This window comes from Choloepus didactylus, chromosome 4, assembly GCF_015220235.1.
Source record: "Choloepus didactylus isolate mChoDid1 chromosome 4, mChoDid1.pri, whole genome shotgun sequence".
Lineage (NCBI taxonomy): Eukaryota > Metazoa > Chordata > Mammalia > Pilosa > Megalonychidae > Choloepus > Choloepus didactylus.
This window is the reverse complement of record NC_051310.1, coordinates 54,055,101-54,081,060: the sequence shown is the minus strand read 5'-3', so window position 1 is coordinate 54,081,060 and position 25,960 is coordinate 54,055,101. Positions and strand designations below refer to the sequence as shown.

Here is a 25,960-nt window from a genome sequence, read left to right as displayed (position 1 = left end):
TGACAATGAGAACACAACATACCAAAACCTATGGGATGCAGCAAAAGCAGTGCTAAGGGGGAAATTTATAGCACTAAACGCATATATTAAAAAGGAAGAAAGAGCCAAAATCAAAGAACTAATGGATCAACTGAAGAAGCTAGAAAATGAACAGCAAACCAATCCTAAACCAAGTAGAAGAAAAGAAATAACAAGGATTAAAGCAGAAATAAATGACATAGAGAACAAAAAAACAATAGAGAGGATAAATATCACCAAAAGTTGGTTCTTTGAGAAGATCAACAAGATTGACAAGCCCCTAGCTAGACTGACAAAATCAAAAAGAGAGAAGACCCATATAAACAAAATAATGAATGAAAAAGGTGACATAACTGCAGATCCTGAAGAAATTAAAAAAATTATAAGAGGATATTATGAACAACTGTATGGCAACAAACTGGATAATGTAGAAGAAATGGACAATTTCCTGGAAACATATGAACAACCTAGACTGACCAGAGAAGAAATAGAAGACCTCAACCAACCCATCACAAGCAAAGAGATCCAATCAGTCATCAAAAATCTTCCCACAAATAAATGCCCAGGGCCAGATGGCTTCACAGGGGAATTCTACCAAACTTTCCAGAAAGAACTGACACCAATCTTACTCAAACTCTTTCAAAACATTGAAAAAAATGGAACACTACCTAACTCATTTTATGAAGCTAACATCAATCTAATACCAAAACCAGGCAAAGATGCTACAAAAAAGGAAAACTACCGGCCAATCTCCCTAATGAATATAGATGCAAAAATCCTCAACAAAATACTTGCAAATCGAATCCAAAGACACATTAAAAAAATCATACACCATGACCAAGTGGGGTTCATTCCAGGCATGCAAGGATGGTTCAACATCAGAAAAACAATCAATGTATTACAACACATTAAAAACTCGAAAGGGAAAAATCAATTGATCATCTCAATAGATGCTGAAAAAGCATTTGACAAAATCCAACATCCCTTTTTGATAAAAACACTTCAAAAGGTAGGAATTGAAGGAAACTTCCTCAACATGATAAAGAGCATATATGAAAAACCCACAGCCAGCATAGTACTCAATGGTGAGAGACTGAAAGCCTTCCCTCTAAGATCAGGAACAAGACAAGGATGCCCGCTGTCACCACTGTTATTCAACATTGTGCTGGAAGTGCTAGCCAGGGCAATCCGGCAAGACAAAGAAATAAAAGGCATCCAAATTGGAAAAGAAGAAGTAAAACTGTCATTGTTTGCAGATGATATGATCTTATATCTAGAAAACCCTGAGAAATCAACGATACACCTACTAGAGCTAATAAACAAATTTAGCAAAGTAGCGGGATACAAGATTAATGCACATAAGTCAGTAATGTTTCTATATGCTAGAAATGAACAAACTGAAGAGACACTCAAGAAAAAGATACCATTTTCAATAGCAACTAAAAAAATCAAGTACCTAGGAATCAACTTAACCAAAGATGTAAAAGACCTATACAAAGAAAACTACATAACTCTACTAAAAGAAATAGAAGGGGACCTTAAAAGATGGAAAAATATTCCATGTTCATGGATAGGAAGGCTAAATGTCATTAAGATGTCAATTCTACCCAAACTCATCTACAGATTCAATGCAATCCCAATCAAAATTCCAACAACCTACTTTGCAGACTTGGAAAAGCTAGTTATCAAATTTATTTGGAAAGGGAAGATGCCTCGAATTGCTAAAGACACTCTAAAAAAGAAAAACGAAGTGGGAGGACTTACACTCCCTGACTTTGAAGCTTATTATAAAGCCACAGTTGCCAAGACAGCATGGTACTGGCACAAAGATAGACATATAGATCAATGGAATCGAATTGAGAATTCAGAGATAGACCCTCAGATCTATGGCCGACTGATCTTTGATAAGGCCCCCAAAGTCACCGAACTGAGCCATAATGGTCTTTTCAACAAATGGGGCTGGGAGAGTTGGATATCCATATCCAAAAGAATGAAAGAGGACCCCTACCTCACCCCCTACACAAAAATTAACTCAAAATGGACCAAAGATCTCAATATAAAAAAAAGTACCATAAAACTCCTAGAAGATAATGTAGGAAAACATCTTCAAGACCTTGTATTAGGAGGCCACTTCCTAGACTTTACACCCAAAGCACAAGCAACAAAAGAGAAAATAGATAAATGGGAACTCCTCAAGCTTAGAAGTTTCTGCACCTCAAAGGAATTTCTCAAAAAGGTAAAGAGGCAGCCAACTCAATGGGAAAAAATTTTTGGAACCATGTATCTGACAAAAGACTGATATCTTGCATATACAAAGAAATCCTACAACTCAATGACAATAGTACAGACAGCCCAATTATAAAATGGGCAAAAGATATGAAAAGACAGTTCTCTGAAGAGGAAATACAAATGGCCAAGAAACACATGAAAAATGTTCAGCTTCACTAGCTATTAGAGAGATGCAAATTAAGACCACAATGAGATACCATCTAACACCGGTTAGAATGGCTGCCATTAAACAAACAGTAAACTACAAATGCTGGAGGGGATGTGGAGAAATTGGAACTCTTATTCATTGTTGGTGGGACTGTATAATGGTTCAGCCACTCTGGAAGTCAGTCTGGCAGTTCCTTAGAAAACTAGATATAGAGCTACCATTCGATCCAGCGATTGCACTCCTCGGTATATACCCGGAAGATCGGAAAGCAGTGACACGAACAGATATCTGCACGCCAATGTTCATAGCAGCATTATTCACAATTGCCAAGAGATGGAAACAACCCAAATGTCCTTCAACAGATGAGTGGATAAATAAAATGTGGTATATACACACGATGGAATACTACGCGGCAGTAAGAAGGAACGATCTGGTGAAACATATGACAACATGGATGAACCTTGAAGACATAATGCTGAGCGAAATAAGCCAGGCACAAAAAGAGAAATATTATATGCTACCACTAATGTGAACTTTGAAAAATGTAAAACAAATGGTTTATAATGTAGAATGTAGGGGAACTAGCAGTAGAGAGCAATTAAGGAAGGGGGAACAATAATCCAGGAAGAACAGATAAGCTATTTAACGTTCTGGGGATGCCCAGAAATGACTATGGTCTGTTAATTTCTGATGGTTGTAGTAGGAACAAGTTCACTGAAATGTTGCTATATTATGTAACTTTCTTGGGGTAAAGTAGGAACATGTTGGAAGTTAAGCAGTTATCTTAGGTTAGTTGTCTTTTTCTTACTCCCTTGCTATGGTCTCTTTGAAATGCTCTTTTATTGTATGTTTGTTTTCTTTTTAACTTTTTTTTTCATACAGGTGATTTGAAAAAAGAAGGGAAAGTTAAAAAAAAAAAAAAAAGATGTAGTGCCCCCTTGAGGAGCCTGTGGAGAATGCAGGGGTATTCGCCTACCCCACCTCCATGGTTGCTAACATGACCACAGACATAGGGGACTGGTGGTTTGATGGGTTGAGCCCTCTACCATAAGTTTTACCCTTGGGAAGACGGTTGCTGCAAAGGAGAGGCTAGGCCTCCCTGTATTTGTGCCTAAGAGTCTCCTCCTGAATGCCTCTTTGTTGCTCAGATGTGGCCCTCTCTCTCTGGCTAAGCCAACTTGAAAGGTGAAATCACTGCCCTCCCCCCTACGTGGGATCAGACACCCAGGGAAGTGAATCTCCCTGGCAACGTGGAATATGACTCCCAGGGAGGAATGTAGACCTGGCACCGTGGGACGGAGAACATCTTCTTGACCAAAAGGGGGATGTGAAAGGAAATGAAATAAGCTTCAGTGGCAGAGAGATTCCAAAAGGAGCCGAGAGGTCACTCTGGTGGGCACTCTTATGCACACTTTAGACACCCCTTTTTAGGTTCTAAAGAATTGGGGTAGCTGGTGGTGGATACCTGAAACTATCAAACTACAACCCAGAACCCATGAATCTCGAAGACAGTTGTATAAAAATGTAGCTTATGAGGGGTGACAATGGGATTGGGAAAGCCATAAGGACCAAACACCACTTTGTCTAGTTTATGGATGGATGTGTAGAAAAGTAGGGGAAGGAAACAAACAGACAAAGGTACCCAGTGTTCTTTTTTACTTCAATTGCTCTTTTTCACTCTAATTATTATTCTTGTTATTTTTGTGTGTGTGCTAATGAAGGTGTCAGGGATTGATTTAGGTGATGAATGTACAACTATGTAATGGTACTGTAAACAATCGAAAGTACAATTTGTTTTGTATGACTGCGTGGTATGTGAATATATCTCAATAAAATGATGATTTAAAAAAAAAAAAAAAAAAAAAAAAGAAAGAAATTTGTACTTTGTCAGCCTAATTTCTTTTTTGTTTGTTTGTTTCTTTTATTTTCTTGGATTATTTACTTTATGCTTGCTTAGGTTTAAGCCAAGTGTTTTTAAATTATCTACTAATTTCAGTTAAAACAAGTGAGGGAGTTTTCGTCTATGCTTGAACCAGATTCTTAAGAGGAAATAGAATTCCTCCAGAGAGCATGCAAAGCAGACACTGAGAAAATCCAGAGGGAGAGTACCAAGTCCCTGTCCATCTGGAGAGTCTCATCCTCATGCTAAAATCTTGGTGATATTTTACAGAAGAAGAAATTTTTGTAGAATATTTTTTTTGTCTGGAGATATGAAACAACATAGAAGGAGGAACACCGGCTGAAGAAGAAAAGGCACTGGAAAATGTAGGCAGAATCAATGCAAGTCTTTTACGACAAATTTAAAGTTCGCAAGTGTGACAATTTTTAAAATCCTATAAGGTCACTCAAATTGATGCATTACGTTTTTCTTCTAATCTTCCCTTTGGGGGATATGCATACATTTAAGTGTTAAGAGGTAGTCTGATGCCAAAACAAGTTCATGATTTTAAATATAGCCTGATAAGGTGCAACTGATAATAACCTTACTTTGTTTTATACATTTGTAAGATCTGTAATTTTTTGTACTCCAATGCAATAAAATTATCACATTTACACTAGTCAAAGGATACTTACATGTATCTATCCTCCTATTTAAAAATCTTGCCTCATAAAACATGGTTTTATTTTCTACAAACATCTAAAGACACCTTTGAAATATCCAAAGCCCACTGTGCAGTTCCAAGCTACACATTTGCTTCAACAACTGCAAAAAAACCACCACAAACAGAAAGCCGTGTTTAGACCAGTCCTCACAGGGAATCTCAAACCTAGAGTATCAGCCCAAAATAATCATTTGGAGAAAATCCTTTTGCCTGAGATTCCCAACAGAGACATGGTACAATTTCCTATAAATCAGATATTTATTAGCCTAGGCACCTGGCTGCCCCTGAGGCTGGGCACTTGGCTACTCCTTTTTACATTGAAAAGCAGTTTATTCTTTATTAAAAACTAGTCTTAAGAAATAACTTATCTAACCAATAAGCTAAATAGAAAAATTTGCTTGATTGCATGCATATAAAACAATTTATTGCCAGTGCAGTGTGTGTGTGGTATCTTTTCACTTCCCTTTAGAATTTTCCCCATACTTTTGGATTTCCAAAGTATATCTTATTTTTAATAGCTATCAATAGAGCCATGAATATACAAATATATATGTACAAATATCACCACCTCCTGCATGTGCATGCACATATGTGCACACACACACAAGACACACAGGCACATATATCAATTCCCTGATCCTCTAAGCTGGAGCGAAGGTCTCTCTCCTAACTCTCATAGTCCTTTTTCAGTAATTTTCTTGCAATTTCTATCCTGCATTTTGTTATTTATGTATTTGTCTTACCGCTTCTACTAAAATATTTATGCTCCCTTAAAGAGCAAGATTCACTTCCAATACTCCTTTGTATTATTTGAATCACCAAACAAATATTTGTTAAATGCACACATAAATAAATGAATAAATGAAACAGCTGAATATGTACAAAGCTTGTAAAAAGCTTGAAATGTCTTCAAGAGCCATTAAGAATAATTTTATGAGTGTCTAAGGGTGAGCTTAGTCAACAGTGCTAACTTTCTGATGCTAGGCAACACACACACACACACACACACACACACACAAAGGTGAGGGGAATCAACTGTAGAACAATGTTTAGTTAATTGTGGTTATATCAATAAGTGAATACCTTAAGGTAAGAACAAGAACTTAGAATCAATGCCAATTACCTTTCTTCAGCAACAGAGTTTGTGAACAAAGTTGTATGGCTATACAGCATAGTATCGATTTTAAATATTTTTGACCTACCATTGGCTACTAGTAGCAAACACGTGCTGACCAGTATGAGTGCAAGATAATTTACTATACTACCCTACAGAGCATACAGGCACTTAAGAATAGAGCTTTGACAATAAGAGAACATAAATATGTCCTAAACTCCATAAAAAGCATGATGATTTCAGGACAAGACAACAAAGCAACTCACCTTAAGAGACAACTGATATATCACCAGCAATTCTATACTTCTAATCTCTCATGCAAGACACTTGAAAAGGATGCAAAGATGAAAACATGAAAAAAAAAATGCTTGTTCTTTTCTAAAATACTTGACAATAAGTATAAGATGTTTCATGTGTCATGTTTATAGAGTTATAAAATGAAAGTTTTTAATTAAAGCCCTATTGTTGTTGCCAGAACAGGAAAATCTAGCATTTAAGCCACCACTAAAACCAAATGAAGAGCATATTCCATCAAACACTCTTTTCCACTCCTTCCCCACTTATACATAATTCAAGTGTCTCAGTCATTGGTGCAAAAACAAATCAGCACAAGGCATTTCCAAAAGCAAAAACAAAACTTGTGCCCATTCTTAGCATAATTAGAGTAAGCGTCCTTATCACAGGTGGCAGTGGACATTTCTAGTCTGTCATTCACAACTTGATCTTTAATACTATATACCACACAACAGCAACCAAAGGTAAACCTCATAAACTTTTACAAATATGGCCTCTATATGAGCTTCATTTTGAATCCTCTTTTTCATCCATCAATTCTAGCTGCCTTCGGAGTTGAAAAGTCACACGAAAATTGGGAAAATAATAAGAAACTATTCTCTGAAAAGGAGTGCTTATTGAGAGGACCAGAAATCATGATTTTGTGAATTGAAGTGCAGGTGAAGAGCAGACACTTCTGCCATAAAAATTGCATGAGCTCTTAAGTATCCTCAGTGGAGCTATTAAAGAAAAATATCTCTGAGATGTTTCCCTAATGCCATTTAAAACATGCCTTTCCCAATTTTTTTTTGATTCACCAATAAAAGGATAAAATATCTTGACTTCAGTACCAATTTTGAGGCCATCACACCACCAAAAATATCATTCAATCACTTGAATGAAGGCACATTTTGCAAACATGAATTTCTCCTGAAATTCCTATGTTATTAGTAGACAGAATCCCTAGGCTGGTGACAGAACTAAGAACCCCAGATAAGAAAGGAGAGGAAATTAAAAGGCACCACAAACATATATTGAAAGTACTCTCTGAAGGACTGCAGAAAACAGCCATTAAATTTAAATACACACACACACATATACATACACACACACATACACATGAAGGCAGGAAAATGGATGTCACTGAAATAGATTAAACAAGTGACAGAATAATGACAGCTTTCTGCCCCACATATGCTGCCTGGCCAGGAAAAGATGTCAAAATGCAACCTTTTAAAACAGTCTTTGAAAAGCAAGGAAAAATCTGTTGGAAAAAAACTTAAGTCAAATGATATATTTGGTCTTATTTTTAAAAGATCAAGGTATTTTCAAAAAGTTAACCATGACTTCTCTGCTGGGTCCCAAGATTTAAAAATCTGTTCATTTGCTTAAAAAAAAAAAAAAAAAAGATATTTCTTCAGCAAATCAATTACTATGAGTTTGTTCTAGAAGGCTTGTAATAAATTGGCCTTTTGAAACAAATGAAGAAATGGGAATTGTCTGGGATAATGGCAGGGGATTATACAGCCCCAACACACAGTCTATAATGCCCACAGAAAAACAGGAAATAGGACCAGTCAGATCAAGAATCCAAGTTCTCCAAAGCAGAGTGTAATAAATTAACCCCAATTCATCCTGGGAGAGCCTGAGCAAATTCGCTGTGTTCCATGACTGCCTGTCTAATCAGTGCCCTGGCGAGCACTAGCTGGAAGGCACGAATACTGACTTTCAGACACCAAGGAGTCACTGTTGCGGTTGAGAGGGAGGATAATCAAAACCTCCATCATAAGATCTCAGGAATCTTTTTTTTATTCCTATCTCCAAATGTTCTTGGAAAGTTAGTACCTAGCACAAAACAGACCTACAAAAGTAGAAAATAGATTTTTCTGAACACTGAATTATTACAGCAATAACCCTGCACCCCACACAATTATTGTTATCATTCTACAACATGGATGAATTTCTGTCTTCCATGGGAGTATAGAGAACATGAAAATAAGTTTAATTTATTTAAAGTAAATAGATATCATCGGTTGGGTTTCTAATAGACAGCAAGCTGAACTTCTTCGAAGCAAGACATACTGAAAGTTCTATTTCATTTGATATTAGTATTGAAACATTTTAAAGATAGTTAACCCAAACGAATGATTCCAGATATAAAATGCCAAGTTTTCATAAATAATCGAGAATTTTAAGTTGGCATTTTAGAGCAGAAAAAGACATTAAGATTCAACGAAAGAAGGAAATCAAGCTATACATAGATTGTGTCCAAAAATATTTTACATACTTACAAATAAATATATTTATTTTATATACATAATACGCCATTAACCTATTTTGAATAAAAAATTAGAAGAGTTTTGTCATGTTTGTGTTTCAAAAATGCTGAATACAGCGTGAGTAGAGTTGTGCCTGAGATAAGTATAATGCATTTTTTATCATCTTGAAAACATTTACTTCCTAAAAAAAAAAACTCATACCTAGAAGTAAAATGTATCAGGCAAGGTGATGGATAAACCATTATCCCTTCAAAATTCAAAATGCAATTTTGCTGACAAGGTAAAAGGCTTAATAAAATGTGTACAGGGCAATACAGAAACTATGCCCTACAAATCTCAGGCACCAAAGAGCCAGGCATTTTTCAATGACTGAGAAACATAAAAGACACCAAAACTTCTCCCACTCCTCACCAAGTCACGTCACTCATGTGCATGTCTGCCTTCAGAGGTGGCTGGCAAACTCCTATAGAGGCAGGCCCCCTCAGCCATTATATCACAGGGACATAAAGGAGGAGGGAAAAAGACAGGGGGCCAAGTAGCAATAATTTTAGACTGATATGGACTTCTAATTATCCCTTAAAGGAATAAAGGACAGAGGATTCAGATATTTCCACAAATATTCTCTCTTCTTGGGTGTCTGGTTTCACCCAAGGGTTGACATGTCTCTTTCCCATATCCCACTGAGAAAAGATTTCTCATTCTCTGGAGAAATGGCTCATGTCCCCTAGTGGGAAGAAAGATATTAAAATACATATAAAAATTTTAATAACATGATTGAATTAATACACATCTTAAGCTGGAGACTCATATGTCATTTATCAATGCATCATAGAGATTAAAACTCAAAAGGTAGATAACTCAACATAGGAATAAACCCACTGTTCTAGGTAAATATAAATAATCTCCTTCTGGGTACAATCCTTTGGTAGAATTAAAATACTTCACCTAGTCAAAGTTCTATGCTGCATGTATATTCCTAAACAAGGTGGGAAAATATGCATTGAAAATAAATACATTTAATAATACAAGTAAACACACAAATACATGCCCCCAATATATTCGAGTCTAGTAGGTTTATGAGTTTAGCTAAAGGTAGTATCTTCAACTTTCTGAGGATGTATGCACCAGCATAATACTAACTGTGGCATTATTAACATACACTAATAAAACATTAAAGGTATCCCTGGTATTTAGGAAAAAAAGGTGTAATAATTCAAAATCTTGTCTTAAGCCCAACGACTTGCCAGAAAGAATATTTTTTAACCAAAAATGCTTCATAAGCCTTGACAAAGATCAAAATTTAGATCAAAAACTGACAAAATGTATTACCAAAATGAAGCTGAAATTGAATTGTCTACAAGAAAAGAACTAAAACTCTAGGCCATCTTAGGCAAGTCAGGAAAAATTCTAATGTCTTTCAATACTACTGCCATAATTTACTAAACTTAGAAAATCATTGCAGTTTCACAAGTATGGATTATTCACAAATATAATGTTTTCCTCTGTTAACAAGCCCTGCTGGGTAAAGGTGTCTTCTCTAACTCAGGTAATTTGCTTTTCCAGGGGGGATGAAGGAGAGAAGACAACTAATATGAGACACTAAATTCAAAGTCATGCGGTATTTATCCTAATGTGGAGTGCAAGGGCTGTTAGCTTCTGAGCCTTCTTTAATTCATTCTTTAAACCAGAATTCTACTGTGTAATTCTACATAGTACTCCTAAAACATCATTATTTTGCTGTCAGAAAACTGCCAACATTATCCTGAAAGTCTGTAATGGGGTCTGTTGCAAATCTTCCTGAACCACCTTCCCTGCTGCAGAGTAGAAGAAATAACAGTAATCCTATATCTTTGTTATATCAAACATACTAATTTAATGCCCAAAAGATTACCTGCCATCTAGATTCATTTAAGAAACTATGCCCTACAAATCTCAGGATATTTTGCACCCCCAGCAAGGAGCTGTTCACCTGCCAAAACACTGATTAATTAAATGACCTTGGAGTCATACTTCTAGTCTTCTTGTTTGCTGATGCACAGCTGTGCCCCAAGGGTCTTTTGCATCCTCAATGTCTTGGAAAGTATAATTTGTCATGAATTTCTCAGTCTTAACAGGCAAAGAGACTGCATATCTTCAAAGAGTACAACAACCTAACCCAGAGATATCACTAAGGTAGAATAAGCCAGCATTAATAATCAGAGCAATATTATTAAAATCTAATCCACATTAAAACTTCTCTCCAAGAAAATCTGGAGGGAAAACTCAAGTTTTCATTTTAAATCAGTATTCTCAATCTGGGCTGCTTACTGGAATCATCTAGGGTACTCTTAGAAAGTGTTGAAACCCAGATCCCACCCGACGCCAACTGAATCAGGACTTCTGGGAGGAGGACTCAGTCACTGGGATGTTTTTTAAGCTTCCCTAAGTGATTCCAATGGGCAACTATGGCTGAAAACTGATCTGGACCAGGGGTTGGCAAATGTTTTCTGTAAAGGCCACATAGGAAATATTTTAGGCTTCGTGGACCACTTGGTCTCTGCTACAACTACTCAGCTCTGCAGCTGCAGCACCAAAGTATCCATAGACAATATGTATTATTCTATTCATTTGTTTTCAATCATTTAAAAATTAAAAAGTCATTATTAGCTTACAGGACATAACAAAACAGGTGGTGGGCCAGACGTGGCTGGGCCATAGTTTACGCACTCACCCCTGATCTATTCTACAGGTTGAACACACTTCTGCTTAATATTTTCTCAAAAACATTTGCTCAGAACTCAATCAGTCCTAGAAAAGATTCTCTTCAAACGTGAATACCTTCAGATTCGAGTTGATCCAGACCATATGAGGCAGCTGTATTAACAAGGCCAATGGATGGGACAACGGTTCTTCTTTCAGAGGATGCCTCGGATGCAGAAAGCGTCCGGGAAATGCTGGCCACCTCCTCCGTTACTCCAGGGGGAGTCACTGGAAAGCCCCAAACCGGTGTGAACAATTCTTCATTTGGGCCCGTGACAGTGTCCATTACGTCTGTCAAAAACAAGAGACGGGACTTGATCATAAGATAATCATTATAGGAAATGCAAATGGTGCTTTCACTTTTTAGCAAGATATGGTTAATGAAACCAGTATCTTACATACAGTAAATTCAGCACCTAGATCAGCTCCTCTCTCCCTATACTGTATCAATCCAGCTATCCAAGGCAAAAACTATCTTCCAGGAAAATATATTGTCTCATATCAGAAATTTTTTAATAAATTTTAATTTTGTGTTTATTCTGTTCACAATATTATGGATTTCACAGCATTTTATATAACGTATTACCAAAGGTGGCAAAATTAACACAAATTCATTAAGATATATGCCCAATTGAGAGATTCCAAATGGAGTCGAGAGGTCACTCTGGTGGACATTCTTATGCACTATATAGATAACACCTCTTAGGCTTTAATGTATTGGAATAGCTAGAAGTAAATACCTGAAACTACCAAACTCCAACCCAGCAGTCTGGACTCCTGAAGACAATTATATAATAATGTAGATTACAAGGGGTGACAGTGTGATTGTGAAGACCTTGTGGATCACACCCCCTTTATCTAGTGTATGGATGAGTGGAGGAATGGGGATAAAAACTAAAGGACAAATGGGGTGGGATGGGGGAATGATTTGGGTGCTCTTTTTTCACTTTTATTTTTTATTCTTGTTCTGGTTCTTTCTGATGTAAGGAAAATGTTCAGAGATAGATTGTGGTGATGAACGCATAACTGTGTTATCATACTGTGGACAGTGGATTGTACATCATGGATGATTGTATGGTGTGTGGATATATTTCAATAAAACTGAATTGAATAAAAAAAAAAAAAAGAAAGACAAGATAAATGCCCAAGACTACTTTGGAAAGACTATTGTCTTTCTCAAAATCAACAATAAAAGCCTAGGTCTGTATCTGTAATATGTTCAACTTCAAAGCAGCCAAATTTAGGCCCAGGATTTGCCAAGTCTAAAGAATCTAGAATAGTAGTAACTTGCAAGCCTGGCTGATAATCAGAATTTCTTGAGGTAATTTTTAAAATGTAGATTCTCAGGCTTTCCACTCACCTCAACTTATTGAACCAGAATCTCTTTGGCAATGAACCTTGAGAAACTGCATTTTTTAAAAGTGCCTAGATTATGGCTCTACAGGGTCTCTTGTACATTGTTGGCAGGAATATAAATTGGTGCAAGCACTTTGGAAAACACCTAGGCATTATCCCCTAAAGTCAAGCATTCACATGTCCTATGGCATAACAAGTCCACTCCTAGGTATAAACCCAAGAGAAACTCCTGCACATGAACAATGGGGAGTATGTAAAAGAATATCCATGGCAGCAGTGTTCATAATAGTCAAGCCTAGAAATGACCCAATGCAAGTAGACAGGAGTGTGGATGAAGATTAGATGTATAAACCAGTATATTTCCATAATGGAATACTATAAAGCAGAAAAATGAAAGAACTGCAGTAAGTAAATCCTAATTAAAAAAATTAATCCCAAGTAGGCTATATATAGTATGATACCCTTTTTATAAAGTACAAAACAGCTAAATTTTTAAATTTAAACTTTTAGGAATAAAAATAAATGCAATGAAACTAGAGGAAAAGAAAGTCAAGGAAATGATGAAGACAAGATTCAGGATGATGGGTACCACTCAGGGGAGGAGGGGGAGGAAAGGGTTCCCAGTCAAGGGAGGAGGGTGAGATGGGAAGGGTCATGGAATTACAGGTAGATTATTGACAAAGCCCTGGTTTCTGTGGGGGGGGGGGGGGGGGAGGATGAGAAGGTATTCATTACACTGTTAAAAAAAATAACTCAGTAATAAATTCAAGTGGGGCATAATTGGACTAATGATGAGACAGAAACATGAGGTACAAAAATAATATCACTATAATTTGTTTTTAATTCCCCAGGTGACTCTGATGATCACCCAGATTTGAGAACCTCACTGCCCTCAAGAAATCAGAGCATTTGAGGGCCCCAATGTAGAAAGCACTTTATATACATTACTTCGAATCCTTAAAATAACTTGCAAGACAGGTAGGTGTTATTTAATGATGAACAAACCAAGGCTTAGAGAAGTTAAGATTCCTTGAAGTCACAAAACTAGCTCCTAGCATCCAGAGTTGCCAAACTAGAACAGAGTTTGCAGGCCCCAGAGATGAGCTATGCAGGGATTTTCACATGGAACTAAGCCCTCATCCTTTTAGGCTATGCCACATCTCTCTAAACAAGAAACATTTCACCTCCCTTTCCTCTCACCCTCCAGGTGAGGTGCGTGTGTACCCTGGCTGGTGATGGGACCATCTTCCTCATTCATTCAATTCCTTTTCAACTCACAGGAAAAATCCACCCCAAAACACTAAGTCCAAGTCCCTCCTTTACAGACCTTCTGCTGCAGGAGTAACTTTAAGAGACAAAGGTAGGGCTGTAGTTGAAACTGCAGTGGCCAGAGGCTTCAGTCTCCCTGACAGCTGAGTAACACCAGGCACATCAGACGAGGCAGAGAAGGACTTGTTTCCTTCCTCAGTTTCACCATCTTCACCGGTAATCGTGAGGGTAGAAACCCGTTCTAGTGTCACTGATGATAAAGTGGCTTCTGCTTCTTGAATAGCTGTTGTCATCTCTTGAGTACCAATGTCTTAAAAGAGGAGGGGAAATAACATTTTAAAATAAACAAATCTCTATACCTTAAAATATCACTAAATAACTATATAATTAATCAACTGGAGGGGGAGGGAAAGCAGATAGCTATTCCAGGGATTAGGAAGGGAAAGGGAAAGGTGAGAACTAGAATGCCAGAAATAAATGTTTTCCCTATTTGTTGCTTTCAGGAATAGTAAATTCATCTAAGAGATAAAGGAAGTTAATATAAAAACATAAAATTCAAAACAAAGTAGGAAGATCAACAGCTGAGCTTTCAACTTATTTGAATATCAATATAACGTTTGTTGGATAACAAATTTTATAAAACTAAGTTACATTCAAAAATTCTCAAAAGCATTTGTATAGATTAATTTTCACATTTGCTTTTCTGAAGGGGAAGAGGAAATTAGTCTTTTAAAATAATAATTATTACAATACCAAATGTTTACTGAGTTTCTGTTTGTGCCATACACATGCATAATAGCAAGTCAGTAAGTTATACAATGAAAAATAACAACATTCTAAGGGTAGCTGAACAAAAAGTTTTCTCAAACTTTCATTTATGACATCATGACACTTCCTATTACTTAAAAATATTTTTCCATGGAGGCAATGCATTTGCTTTAAAATAGTGTGTGTTTGTTTTTCCAGTAAAGATAGTTCCTTTTTTGGGGGGAAGTCATCCAGTTTGGACTATTTTTTCCTTTGAATTCAAGAGGTTTTTACATTTGAGGGATTGATGTACCTGGTTATAGAACAAGCAATGTGAGTTAGGATGATGTTCTTATATCTGTTTCATATTTGTTCCTTGTATCACACTTAAAATATTTTATTTGTCCAGTAAGACTGTAAATCTCTTGAGAGATGAGATTCATTGCCCTTTCTGTGTTTCTAATACCTGGGACAGTGCTCTGTTTGCCAGAAGATGATAATAATGTATAGTTTTATCATTTTAAGAAGTATAGCTTCTCTGAGTGGCCCTCCTTTTTGAAGGCATAATAGACATTTTTGAGAACAAATATGTAAAAATAAACTTACAGTCTATGGTCATAGGTTATGAAGCAGCAAGAAAATGTCAAAATGGCATACTACCTTGCATAAGTGATTGCTTATTAAAGAAAGAAGAGTGAGAACTAGAAGGAGTAATGAGGAATGCCTCTTTGTTGCTCAGATGTGTCCCTCTCTCTCATAACTAAGCCACCTCAGCAGGTAAACTCACTGCCCTCCCCCCTACATGGGACCTGACTCCCAGGGGAGTAAATCTCCCTGTCAATGCAGGATACGACTCCCGGGGATGAACCTAGACCCAGCATTGTGGGACTGAGAACATCTTCTTGACCAAAAGGGGGAAGCGGAATGAAACAAAATAAAGTTTCAATGGCTCAGAGATTTCAAATGGAGTCGAGAGGTCACTCTGGTGGACATTCTTATGCACTATATAGATATCCCTTTCTAGGTTTTAGTGAATTGGGATAGCTAGAAGTAAATAGCTGAAACTATCAAACTCCAAGCCAGTAGCCTTGATTATTGAAGATGATTGTATAACAAGGTAGCTTACAAGAGGTGACAGTGTGATGGTGAAAGCCTTGTGGATCACACTCCCTTTATCCAGTGGATGGATGGATGAGTAGAAAAATGAGGACAAAAAACTAAATGAAAAATAGGGTGGGGGAGGGTGATTTGGGTGTTGTTTTTAATTCTTATTTTTATTCTTTATGGTATAAAGAAAATGTTCAAAAATGGATTCGGGTGGTGAAGGCACAACTTTATGATGGTTCCGTGAACACACTATGGATGACTGTATGGTATGTGAATATATCTCAATGAAACTGAACTTAAAAAAAAAAAATAAAAAGCTCCCCATGTCTCTCATTCTTCCTATTTCCTGTATAGAAAAATAACATAATGATTATTACAGACAATTTTTAAAACCTGATCTTCAATTGAACCAGCGGAAGTACTTGCTGTATCAGAGGACTGACTATAATCTCAGGATACTCCTCTGTTAATCATATGCCCAAACTCCAAGAAATCACTGTATATCCTGAAGAAGGTAATCTCATAAGTGGTCCCTGGACCCTAAAATGATTAGCATTTTGAGCTGTTTACTTCAGAAAAATATTTATAATCAAGAGAAAACAGCTAGAAAAAAATATCAGTTATTCTTTAATGTGTCAATAATCTCAATGTTTCACATTCTTTTGAACTCTCTGGGACAAAAACAATAAAATGAAAGGGATTATTTGATTGTTCCTGTCTCTACACAGAACACTGAGAAGTTATTTGATTAAATTTGGACAAGGCAGACTGCCAAATTGGATAATGGTAGTCTGAATGGTTCTTTATCTGTATTTACTCATCCATTGAACAGATGCTAATTGAGCACCTATTAAATCTCAAGTATTAGGCTATGTGCTGGGAGTAAAAAGAAGTTGCTTATTAAAAGACTGTAATTAAGTGAGGAGATTATGACCGAGTAAGGAGCATATACAGTAATTAGTATAATAAGACAATTGCCAATTCCATTTTACTTCTTAAGCTGTATAAATAGAAGCCAATGTAAGACTACTACAAAGAGTCACGGATTCAATGTACAATGAATAATCTGGTACATATAGCTTAACGCTCCCAGAAACATCTTAAGGTGATATGGAGAATTGAATTCATCTTCTTACTCAGTCATATATAATACCTTCATGATCTTGTAGACCCATCTCTCCTAATATCATTTAAAAATCAACTTACAAACCTTTTTCTGGAAGCAGATATGAAAAGTTAAAGTACATGAGGTCTTTCAATCTTTTAAAAATGAATTGAACATGTGAAACTCTGTCCTTCCTTTATTATTTTAATTCAATCTTAATTATGCTTTATAAAATGTATTACTAACTTGATACTTTCCATTAAATGGACTACTTGGCTAAAGTAGCAAATGCTATATATTCCAAAACAATTTGGAATAAATATATGTATGTTACAGTAAGCCTTTCCTTCCCCATGTCATGACCTGAACAACTGCACATAATAAAAGCATTATCCCACAGCAACAAATACGAGTTTTGTTGGTTTGCAACATGTAGAAGAGAGAAAGTATAGAATCAAGCCAGCAAATGATTTATCCTTAATGGTTTCCTTATTTCTAGATAAAATTCTTTTTTGGGGAAAACAAAGTGGGAGAACTTTTAAGACAATACTATGAGATACATATTTACCTAGAGCTTTTTTGTAAGAAATGTGAGCATTTTTTACAATAATGTGTAACTAGGTACCTAACTTGCTTGTTATACTATTTAAACACACAGTTAGTTCTTTTACCTTTTTCCTAAAAAATGTTTGAAAATAATTAGCCCATTTCAGGGTTTCTCAACCTCAACATTATTGACGTTTTGACCTGGAGAATTGTTAACTGTGGGTGGTTGTCCTGTACATTGTAGAAGTTTAGCAGCATCACTGGGATCTACCCACTAGATGGCAGTTGTGTCCCCCCAGCTGTGGCAACCAAAAATGCCTCTAGCATTGCCAAATGCGTCTTGGGGAGGGTTAAAATCAACCCTGTTTGAGAACCAGTGGTCTAAATGCAGGAGTTATACTTGGTTGTAATTTTTATATAAAATAAATGTTTTCTTTGTGAATATTCCAAGTTAAACAAAGGTTGCCTTTCTCTCTTTGTCTTTCTTTTCTATTTTTTTTTCAATTATTTTTGTACCTTTAAGTGTATTTCCCAATTCTTGATATGCCTCAGACTCATATTCTGAGATGGAAGCAGCAGTCTCCAAGAAAAGCATGGCATCATTTTCCTTGTTGGATTCTGTGATGTCTCTGGTATTTTGGAACAGGTTTACAACTGACACTTTTGTATCTTCCATCAGACTTGTAGGAGTAAAGGAACTTTGATCGGTGAAGGCAGCTGATCTCTCATCCCCAGGCACTACCAGCAGGGCTGTCCCCATGTATGTCTCCCCTTCAGGCAGCCCTAGAGCCACATCTGCAGCCTTTGTCATGGTTTCACCCCCTTCCGTACCATCACGGATTAGGTGTGTTGCCTGAGACGTTTCCATTCTCACCTGTGTATCTATATTTTCTCCAAGCTCTGGGGCCCTTATCTGGCTTACACTCTCTAACTTGGTATCATCCCAATCATCACTTAAGACAGAGGCAGGTGGAACCGCTGTACTGACACCAACTGTGACTTCCCAGACTCCCAGCAGGCTGTCAGTTTCTGACTCAACACTCGGGGTGTACACGGAGGTTGCAAGCAAGTGCTTTGTGGCAGTAACCTGGGAATTATCAGCTGTCGTTTGTGAAGACCTCTCTCTATTGAGCGTGAGACTTCCAGGCTCAGTGCCTGCTGTGGGCTCAGCACAAGGAGAAGTTGTCCTAGGCTCTGAGGCTGTTTCAAGTTTCTCTGTCGTAGGATTGGTGGTCAGCATTTCATTAGTGTTCGCATAGGATGATGGTGAATGTCCCAGACTTACTCCCTCCTGACTGTCGGTTGCAGATGAGTGATTATCCAAATACTTCAGAAAACCTCGTGTTGTTTCTGTGGTCCCTTCTACAACGGGATGGATGCTGGTACTACTAAAGGGCTCCTCTTTCTCATCCATATTCAGAGAAACAGTTGCAGTGACAGCGACGGTTAACATGGCCTTGGAAAACCTGCTTTCAGGAGACATACCCTCTGGCTGGCTGGAACCAAATACTTGGTCACCTCTTGAAACAACTGACTCAGTAGGAATGTAAACACCAGGACCATTAGGTTGTGTGAGCCTAGCTCCTACAGGATGGGTTTCTTCACTAATAGGGAATGCTTTATTTACTGATGTCACTGATGGTCCTGCTGACACTACCATTGGCTCTTTGGAGACTTTGCTTTGAAGCATTTGCTTTGGAGATACAGAGTTATTTTCTAAGTCATCTGGGTTGGTGCTCTCAGATTGACCTTCTTCTTTATGAATACGTGATAGCTCCCTCCTTTCCATTTTGGGGAAGGCCAAACATTGTGCGGCAAAGTTGAGAAGCAGGAGGCTACAGAAAGCCAGACAAATGAGCAACACAATTTGTCTGCTCATAGCGGAAGAAAAATGTGCACATAAATTGGCAGAGTTGACAATTCCGGTAATTGAGTCCTGCAGAAAAATAAAGGAGATCAAACTGTAATATATATTTTTTCTGGAAATAAGCCCTTTTAAATTAAACCATAAGTAAAACAATCTCCTTGACTTCATGCTCAGCGGTGGTAGGGAAGAGAAGGCTGTCCTATTTCTTTGTACCTTTGAGACATGGCTAACCCAGTTCCTTTTACCCTGGTGAATTACGCAGCCAATTTAACTTGAAGCTCCCTAGAAAAAGACACAGATTGTACGAGTACTAGGTTCACTGTTTCATAAACACCTACTTAAAGTAAACTATCCTTGAAGTCACATTTGCAACGTTCTCTCCAAATTCCTCCATTGATCATGTAGTCAAATGACTAGAAATGTCCATGATATAAAAGGTAAATCTTATACATTCATTCAAAAAATATCTTCAACATGTTTTAAAACATTAAGTATCATCATGAAATACCTAATAAGTTGCATTCAAGAGTTTTTTTTCAATAAAAATGGATTTGAATTAAAATTTGCCGTGAAAATATTTAAATCATTCCTTATTCTCTGCAATAACTACAAAAACTGTAGGCAAAACTCTCATGTTTCAAAATTTAAGGATTAGGAAAGGTAAAAAGTTAAGCAGTGTTAATAAGCTTATTTTTAGAAAAAAAATTTTTGAAGGAAACAAAACATATTTTTAAATTAGCTATCTTTACTGAATACATATTATTTTAAGTTGAAGATATATCACATTTTTATTTTTAAAAATTCACACACACTCTCATTACAACTAAAACCTTGTTAGACCTGCTAATCTACCCCCACCCTCAAATGTAAGGATTTTAGTTCTTTCTATCCTCTTTGCTGAGTAGAGCTTTTCCTGCTTCTTCTCACCAGAAATTTCTCAAAGATGCTGCACATTTTCCAGAAAATTAAAACTAGGAATCAAATTCCAACATAAAAACTGTGCCTCTATAAAAATTATACCTTTTATTTCTTTCATGTCTAATTTAACCATCTGGATTTAGCATGTGAGTAACATATGCAACATATAGAAATTTACATTTTTATAGGACTTCACGGCTTTCATAGGACCATAGACCTATTTTCACAAGGTTTTCAACTCCACATAAGGAGTTCAAAGTTTCAAGTCCTTATGAGACAGAGAAAAGATGAAGTCCTTAGGACATGTTCTCGATGGCTGAAGACAAAAAGAAGGCTGAATTTTTCTACATGAGAAAAGAGGGATCCATGGAATCAGAGCTGAGGTCTCCTGCCAATTACCAGTACTACATGAGTGAATCATCTTGGGTGCAGACCTCCAGCCCCAGTCAAGTCCTCAGATGACTGCAGCCTGGGTTAACCTCCTGACTGCAAGCTCTTGAGAGACCCCAAGGCAGACCTACTCAGCTAAGCTACTTCCAAATTCATGACACATAGAAATGGTATGAAATAATAAACACACTGCTTTTTATTAAGCCACTAAATGTTGGGGTGATTTGTTACATAGAACTCTTGGGCTGGTAGGAATTTCGGAGAATGCAGGAATGGGATGATGTCATGAGGTGTCATGGTGCCATGTATAAAAAAGGAACAGCACAGCCGGGATCATAAATTTAGCAGCAGAAGAAAATTAAAGTCAGAGGCAACTAGGAGAAACATAAGCTCCCCAAGAATCCTCCAGATGATGAGAGGAGTGCTAAATTTCCCCCTATACACAATGTGGCTTTGCAACAATTTTATTTTAAAAATATTAAATTACATACAGGTATCTAGCATCATTTAAAAGACAGAGGATATGGCAAAGATATTTGAAAGAGAGGGAGTAATATGTTCCAAGGCATGTCAACAGTCTGGACATTAGTTAGATGATCCATAAAGCACTCCAGTTTATGACCAGGTAACAGATCACTGTGCTTGGCCTGCTGCTTCCATTTTCCTTCCTTAAAACAAAAACATAGTGCTGTAAAGCAAGAGTGCTCACAGTTGATGAAACTGCACATGTGGATTCCTGTGCAGACAAGTTGAACTATGAGACTGCATCTGTATAGTCCAAGATACATAAAAGCTATAGAACTCTGTGGTTCATTGCCAATCGGGTAGCTGTTCTTTTATTTTCCCCGTTGAACAAAATTTTACCGAACATCCCAGAAGATGGAGAATGTGGTCTGAAATCATGGTCTATATGATTCTCTGCCTCTGGATAAAATGCCTGAAAAATGCAGGCCCTCATGAGTGGTAGGAGAGATGAGAAGAGCATAAACTGGCATCAGAAAAAAATGATTCCTGAATTGCAGCCTTACTGATGTCAAAACTCGCTATGTGACACTGGGAAGATGATTGAATGCATGCTTCACACTTGATTTATATGCTCTGGAATCATGTGGAGCAAGGGAAAAATTTTATGGACAAAAATTTAGGGGAGAATAAAAGATAAGGATTTAATATAGCACCCATTGCCTTCCCAAAACAGAATTTCCTTTCGATGTTTGAATATCAACTAGAGCTTAAGTTTTATAATTTTTGTGTAAAGGGAATTCTGCCATTGTTCTAAAAGTCTTTCCTTCTGTGGTTAAGTGCCAGTCACCTGCTTTCTAAATCCAATTACAATAGAAACAGTTGAGGGGGTGGGGGGGGGCTGAACTGCCTTTTCTGTGTCTGTGTATCATGGCCATATGCTTCTCCTACCCACTATTCAAAATGATGCCTGAACTTTGAGAGAAGCAGAGAAGAGAGCCTGTAGGAATGGCTGCAAGAAACAAATCCAAACAACTCAGAGAAATTGGTGGGTGACCTTCAAGTCCCATATCTTTCTCATCTTTCAAAGCACGATACAGGTTCACATAAATCACTCCCGTGAGTTTGCTATCCCACGCTGGGAGTTACATGAAGTTAGAGAATAAGTTTTAAAAGATTGACCATTGTCAATTCAATGGCATTACTTCTAAACCTACAAAACCAACTGCAACCATATTTTGAAGACTATGGGCCTTTTCTATTTTCTTCAACATTGCATCCCCTACCTGGCAAAGTGTCTAGTAAAGAGAAGATACTCAGTAAATATATGCTGAACAAACAGGCAAACGTCTATAAGCCTACTTTGACTGGGAGCCTCAGGGAGGGAAGAAGAAGTAGGGGAGATTCCATACTCATTAAAATTCTGCAACTTAGAAATTATCTTAAATTGGCTCAATCAAAAACAAACAAAAAGAACATTTCTCTTACTTTTTCTCACATCATGTCCTTGGATGCTGCCTTCTTTTCACTATATCCTTCAATGCAAATTAATTCAGATAAATAGGCTCTAGCCAAATTACTGATAGTGGATATTCTAATAGCTTTAGAAGCATCCTCTCCAGAGCAAGTCAGTAGCACTTTGTCTATCATTTGTTATCAAGGCATCCTAATGGCTCTGCAGAACTCTTAACAATTTACTACATTTCTGCCACCAGTGTGCAGATAAGCTGTTTTGTCAAGAGTTATCTTTGACAATCTTAAATAGAAATAGTCCAGAATCTGTTTCTTTGAGAAATCTAGACATATTCAAGTTTCAAAGACAAATGAAAAGCAACAATTACCGTCTTAAACATTTTGTTAGACTTAATAATCATATTTTTAGAACTCTTAGTCCACATTTTTCCAACTAAAATATACATTACTATTTCAATGTGTTTCTAAAGTGAAGACACAAAAGGGACAATGGCATGTTAAAACATTCTTGTCAGTGACAAAGCTACTATTTTCTAAGTAAATCAGGTTTCTTGTAATGATACATAAGAAACGTGAGCATTTGCACTGAGTACTCCAGACACAGAAGGCCCATAGAGTATGTTAATAAGCTAAAGACAATCTGCCTTATATTTTCTTTTTCTCAATATAAACACAAACACAGTAACAAGCCTGAGTGGCGGTGGGACAAAGTAAACTATCTAATCTTAGTTTTCATTGGCACTGGAAGTTTCCACTTGATGCCACCTCAAATACTAACCCTTCTCCATCATCTAATCAACTTCCCCTTAATATCCAAAGCACTATCTCCTCAGGCTTAAGCTTTGGCATCATCTTGAGCTCTTTCCTCCTTTACATTCTAGATTCCAGATTTCTGTGGATCCTTCTCTCATAATATTTCTTGGAATTTTCTCCTCTTGTCACTTCAATGCATTATTATTTTAATTACCTCCTAATTGATGACCCTGCCCAGACTCTCTCTTCTCCAATCTCTCTCATACAATCCAGATAGTTTATTCTTAAGAATAAAAACGATGATCAGCACAATCAAAATGACTACCATTTGGGGGATGTTATGTGCCAAGTGTTATTTTAAGTGCCTTATGGAAATTATCTTACTTAACACTTACAACAACTTAATGAAGTAGATACTGCCAAATATCCCCACTGTTTAAGTTGAGAAAACTTACAAGATTATAGGGGACAATTAACTTGCCTAAGTGGCTGTGATGGTTAGGTTCATGTGTCAACTTGGCCAGGTGATGGTACCCAGGTGTCTGGTCAAGCAAGCACTGGCATAACCACTACTGCAAGGACTTTTGTGGCTGGTTAATAAAACAGAAGGCTGGTTTATTAAATCATCAGTCAGTTGGCTGCAGCTGTGACTGATTTCATCAACGGAGGACATGTCTTCCACAATGAGGGAGTGCAATCAGCTGGATTTAATCCTATCAGTTGAAGACTTTTAAGGGAGAGGAGAGAACCTTCACTTCTTCAGCTAGCCAGCATCTCCTGGGGAGTTTGTCTAATACCTTAATAGAAGTTGCCAGTTTGCTGCCTGCCCTATGGAATTTGGACTCGTGCGTCCTGCCCTATGGAATTTGGAATTATGCATCCCCACAGTTGCATGTGACACTTTCATAAAATCTCATATTTACAGATATCTTCTGTTTCCCTAGAGAATCCTAACTAATACAGTGGCAGTGTCTGTTTTTGAACTTAATTCTGTCAGACTTCAAGTGGCCTTTGCCACTATAACTCTCTGCTTTTCCCCAAACATGCCATATGTCCCTAAACATACAATTGCCAAACTCCATATCTATAATGCAAACCCACATTAGTGGCAAGTACAAACACCATCGCCAGTTAGGCCATATTGCCCTTTTATGTGCCATACTCATTTCAGGCTCCAAAGTTCTGCTCAAGCCACGACACTAGCCAGGAACATATCTTCTTCCCTTTCCCAGCTATACAAAACCCTGGTTTCCAGGTCACATCCCATTTACCAACTGCAGTCACCGAAACGCCTGTCCGTTCTCTTCCCCTACTTCTCTCAGTTTCTCTGGCACAAATCCTCATGTCTGTATATCTTGTCACCTCAAATAATATTGTATTACTTGTGCACAAAAACTGGTCTTTAAGCTTCCTTTATTTGCCATATAATTGCTAATAATGGTAGGCACATAGAGGAGGTGCTCAATAAATATTTGCTGATGTGATGTGAATATAAATATTCATTTAAGAAAGTGAAAAAGAATGTTCAGTGTCTCCATTCTGTATTGTAATATTTTCAGTGACATTTCATGGTCTATCCATGTCTAATTTCATGTTTTGTTCGGCACCTAGTCAATTTGGGTGACTTACTAAATGTGTCATTTTAACAAAAGTAATAACTTCTGTATTCTCACTTTTAATATATTTAGGTTTTCAGAGATTGTTTCACAAAAAAATGTATCAACAGTAACAATGATCAAGTCTCAGAGCTCCAGATCATCTTGTTTCCCAATTACCATTTCACCTTCTCAAATCCAATTAGTGATTCTTTTGTTGATGAGACAAAAAAGGAAACTACTTTCCTTGTTTGTCTGGGTCTTAATAACCTTTCCATTTTGTGTTTTCATGATCCTCAGTGATTAATTTGGCACTGTCATATCTTTTCTTTTTTTAACCCTTAAGGCTCTCATTGTCAAGACTATTTTATTTGCTTAAAGCTGAGCTTGTAAGGACCCTGACCATGTTAACTCTTCTGTGGCACATAGCTTCACAATACCAGACTTCTGCACACTGTGCTAGTGACAACTGTCACCAGCCTGTTATATTGGTGTTAAGACCTGGCTCCAGTCAGCCTTCACCATAATATAAGTAGCTGGAATGACAGATGATCCTTTCAACAGCGTGTTCCACCAAAGTGGAAGGAGGGAGTAACCACAAAGAAAAACATGGTCCCTCATGAGGAAAGAGGCATTAGTGTTGACAGTGAAGAGGATAAGTAGGCTGGGGTCAAGATGGTTACTCTGGCAACCACCAGCAAAGTGCTTTATCATCCCTACAGACCACACCAAGTTCTACATATTGAGCCTACAAGCTTTATTCTCCACCATTTAGAAACATAGACAGATGAAGATGCTCTTGCTTATCACCTCTAGCTTATCAATCTAGCCCTGGTAAAAGAATCTGGACTTGAAGATTTTAAAACTGGCTTCAAGTTCCAGCTCAAAATGGGCAAATCACTGAAACTC

The 25,960-nt window shown here is 37.2% G+C and overlaps 1 protein-coding gene across 2 annotated transcripts in view; it reads right to left on the bottom strand.

The window, feature by feature from the left end:
* Positions 1-25,960, bottom strand: part of ARMH4 (armadillo like helical domain containing 4) — a 167,596-nt gene that overhangs the window by 139,097 nt on the left and 2,539 nt on the right. For both annotated transcript variants that reach the window (XM_037832626.1, XM_037832627.1), the window contains exons 2-4: positions 18,110-19,529; positions 14,147-14,398; positions 11,542-11,754 (exon numbers count right to left, since the gene is read on the bottom strand). In XM_037832626.1, the coding sequence (XP_037688554.1) occupies positions 11,542-11,754; positions 14,147-14,398; positions 18,110-19,472 (1,828 nt within the window). In that variant the 5' untranslated portion in view covers positions 19,473-19,529. The remainder of the gene's footprint in view (positions 1-11,541; positions 11,755-14,146; positions 14,399-18,109; positions 19,530-25,960) is intronic.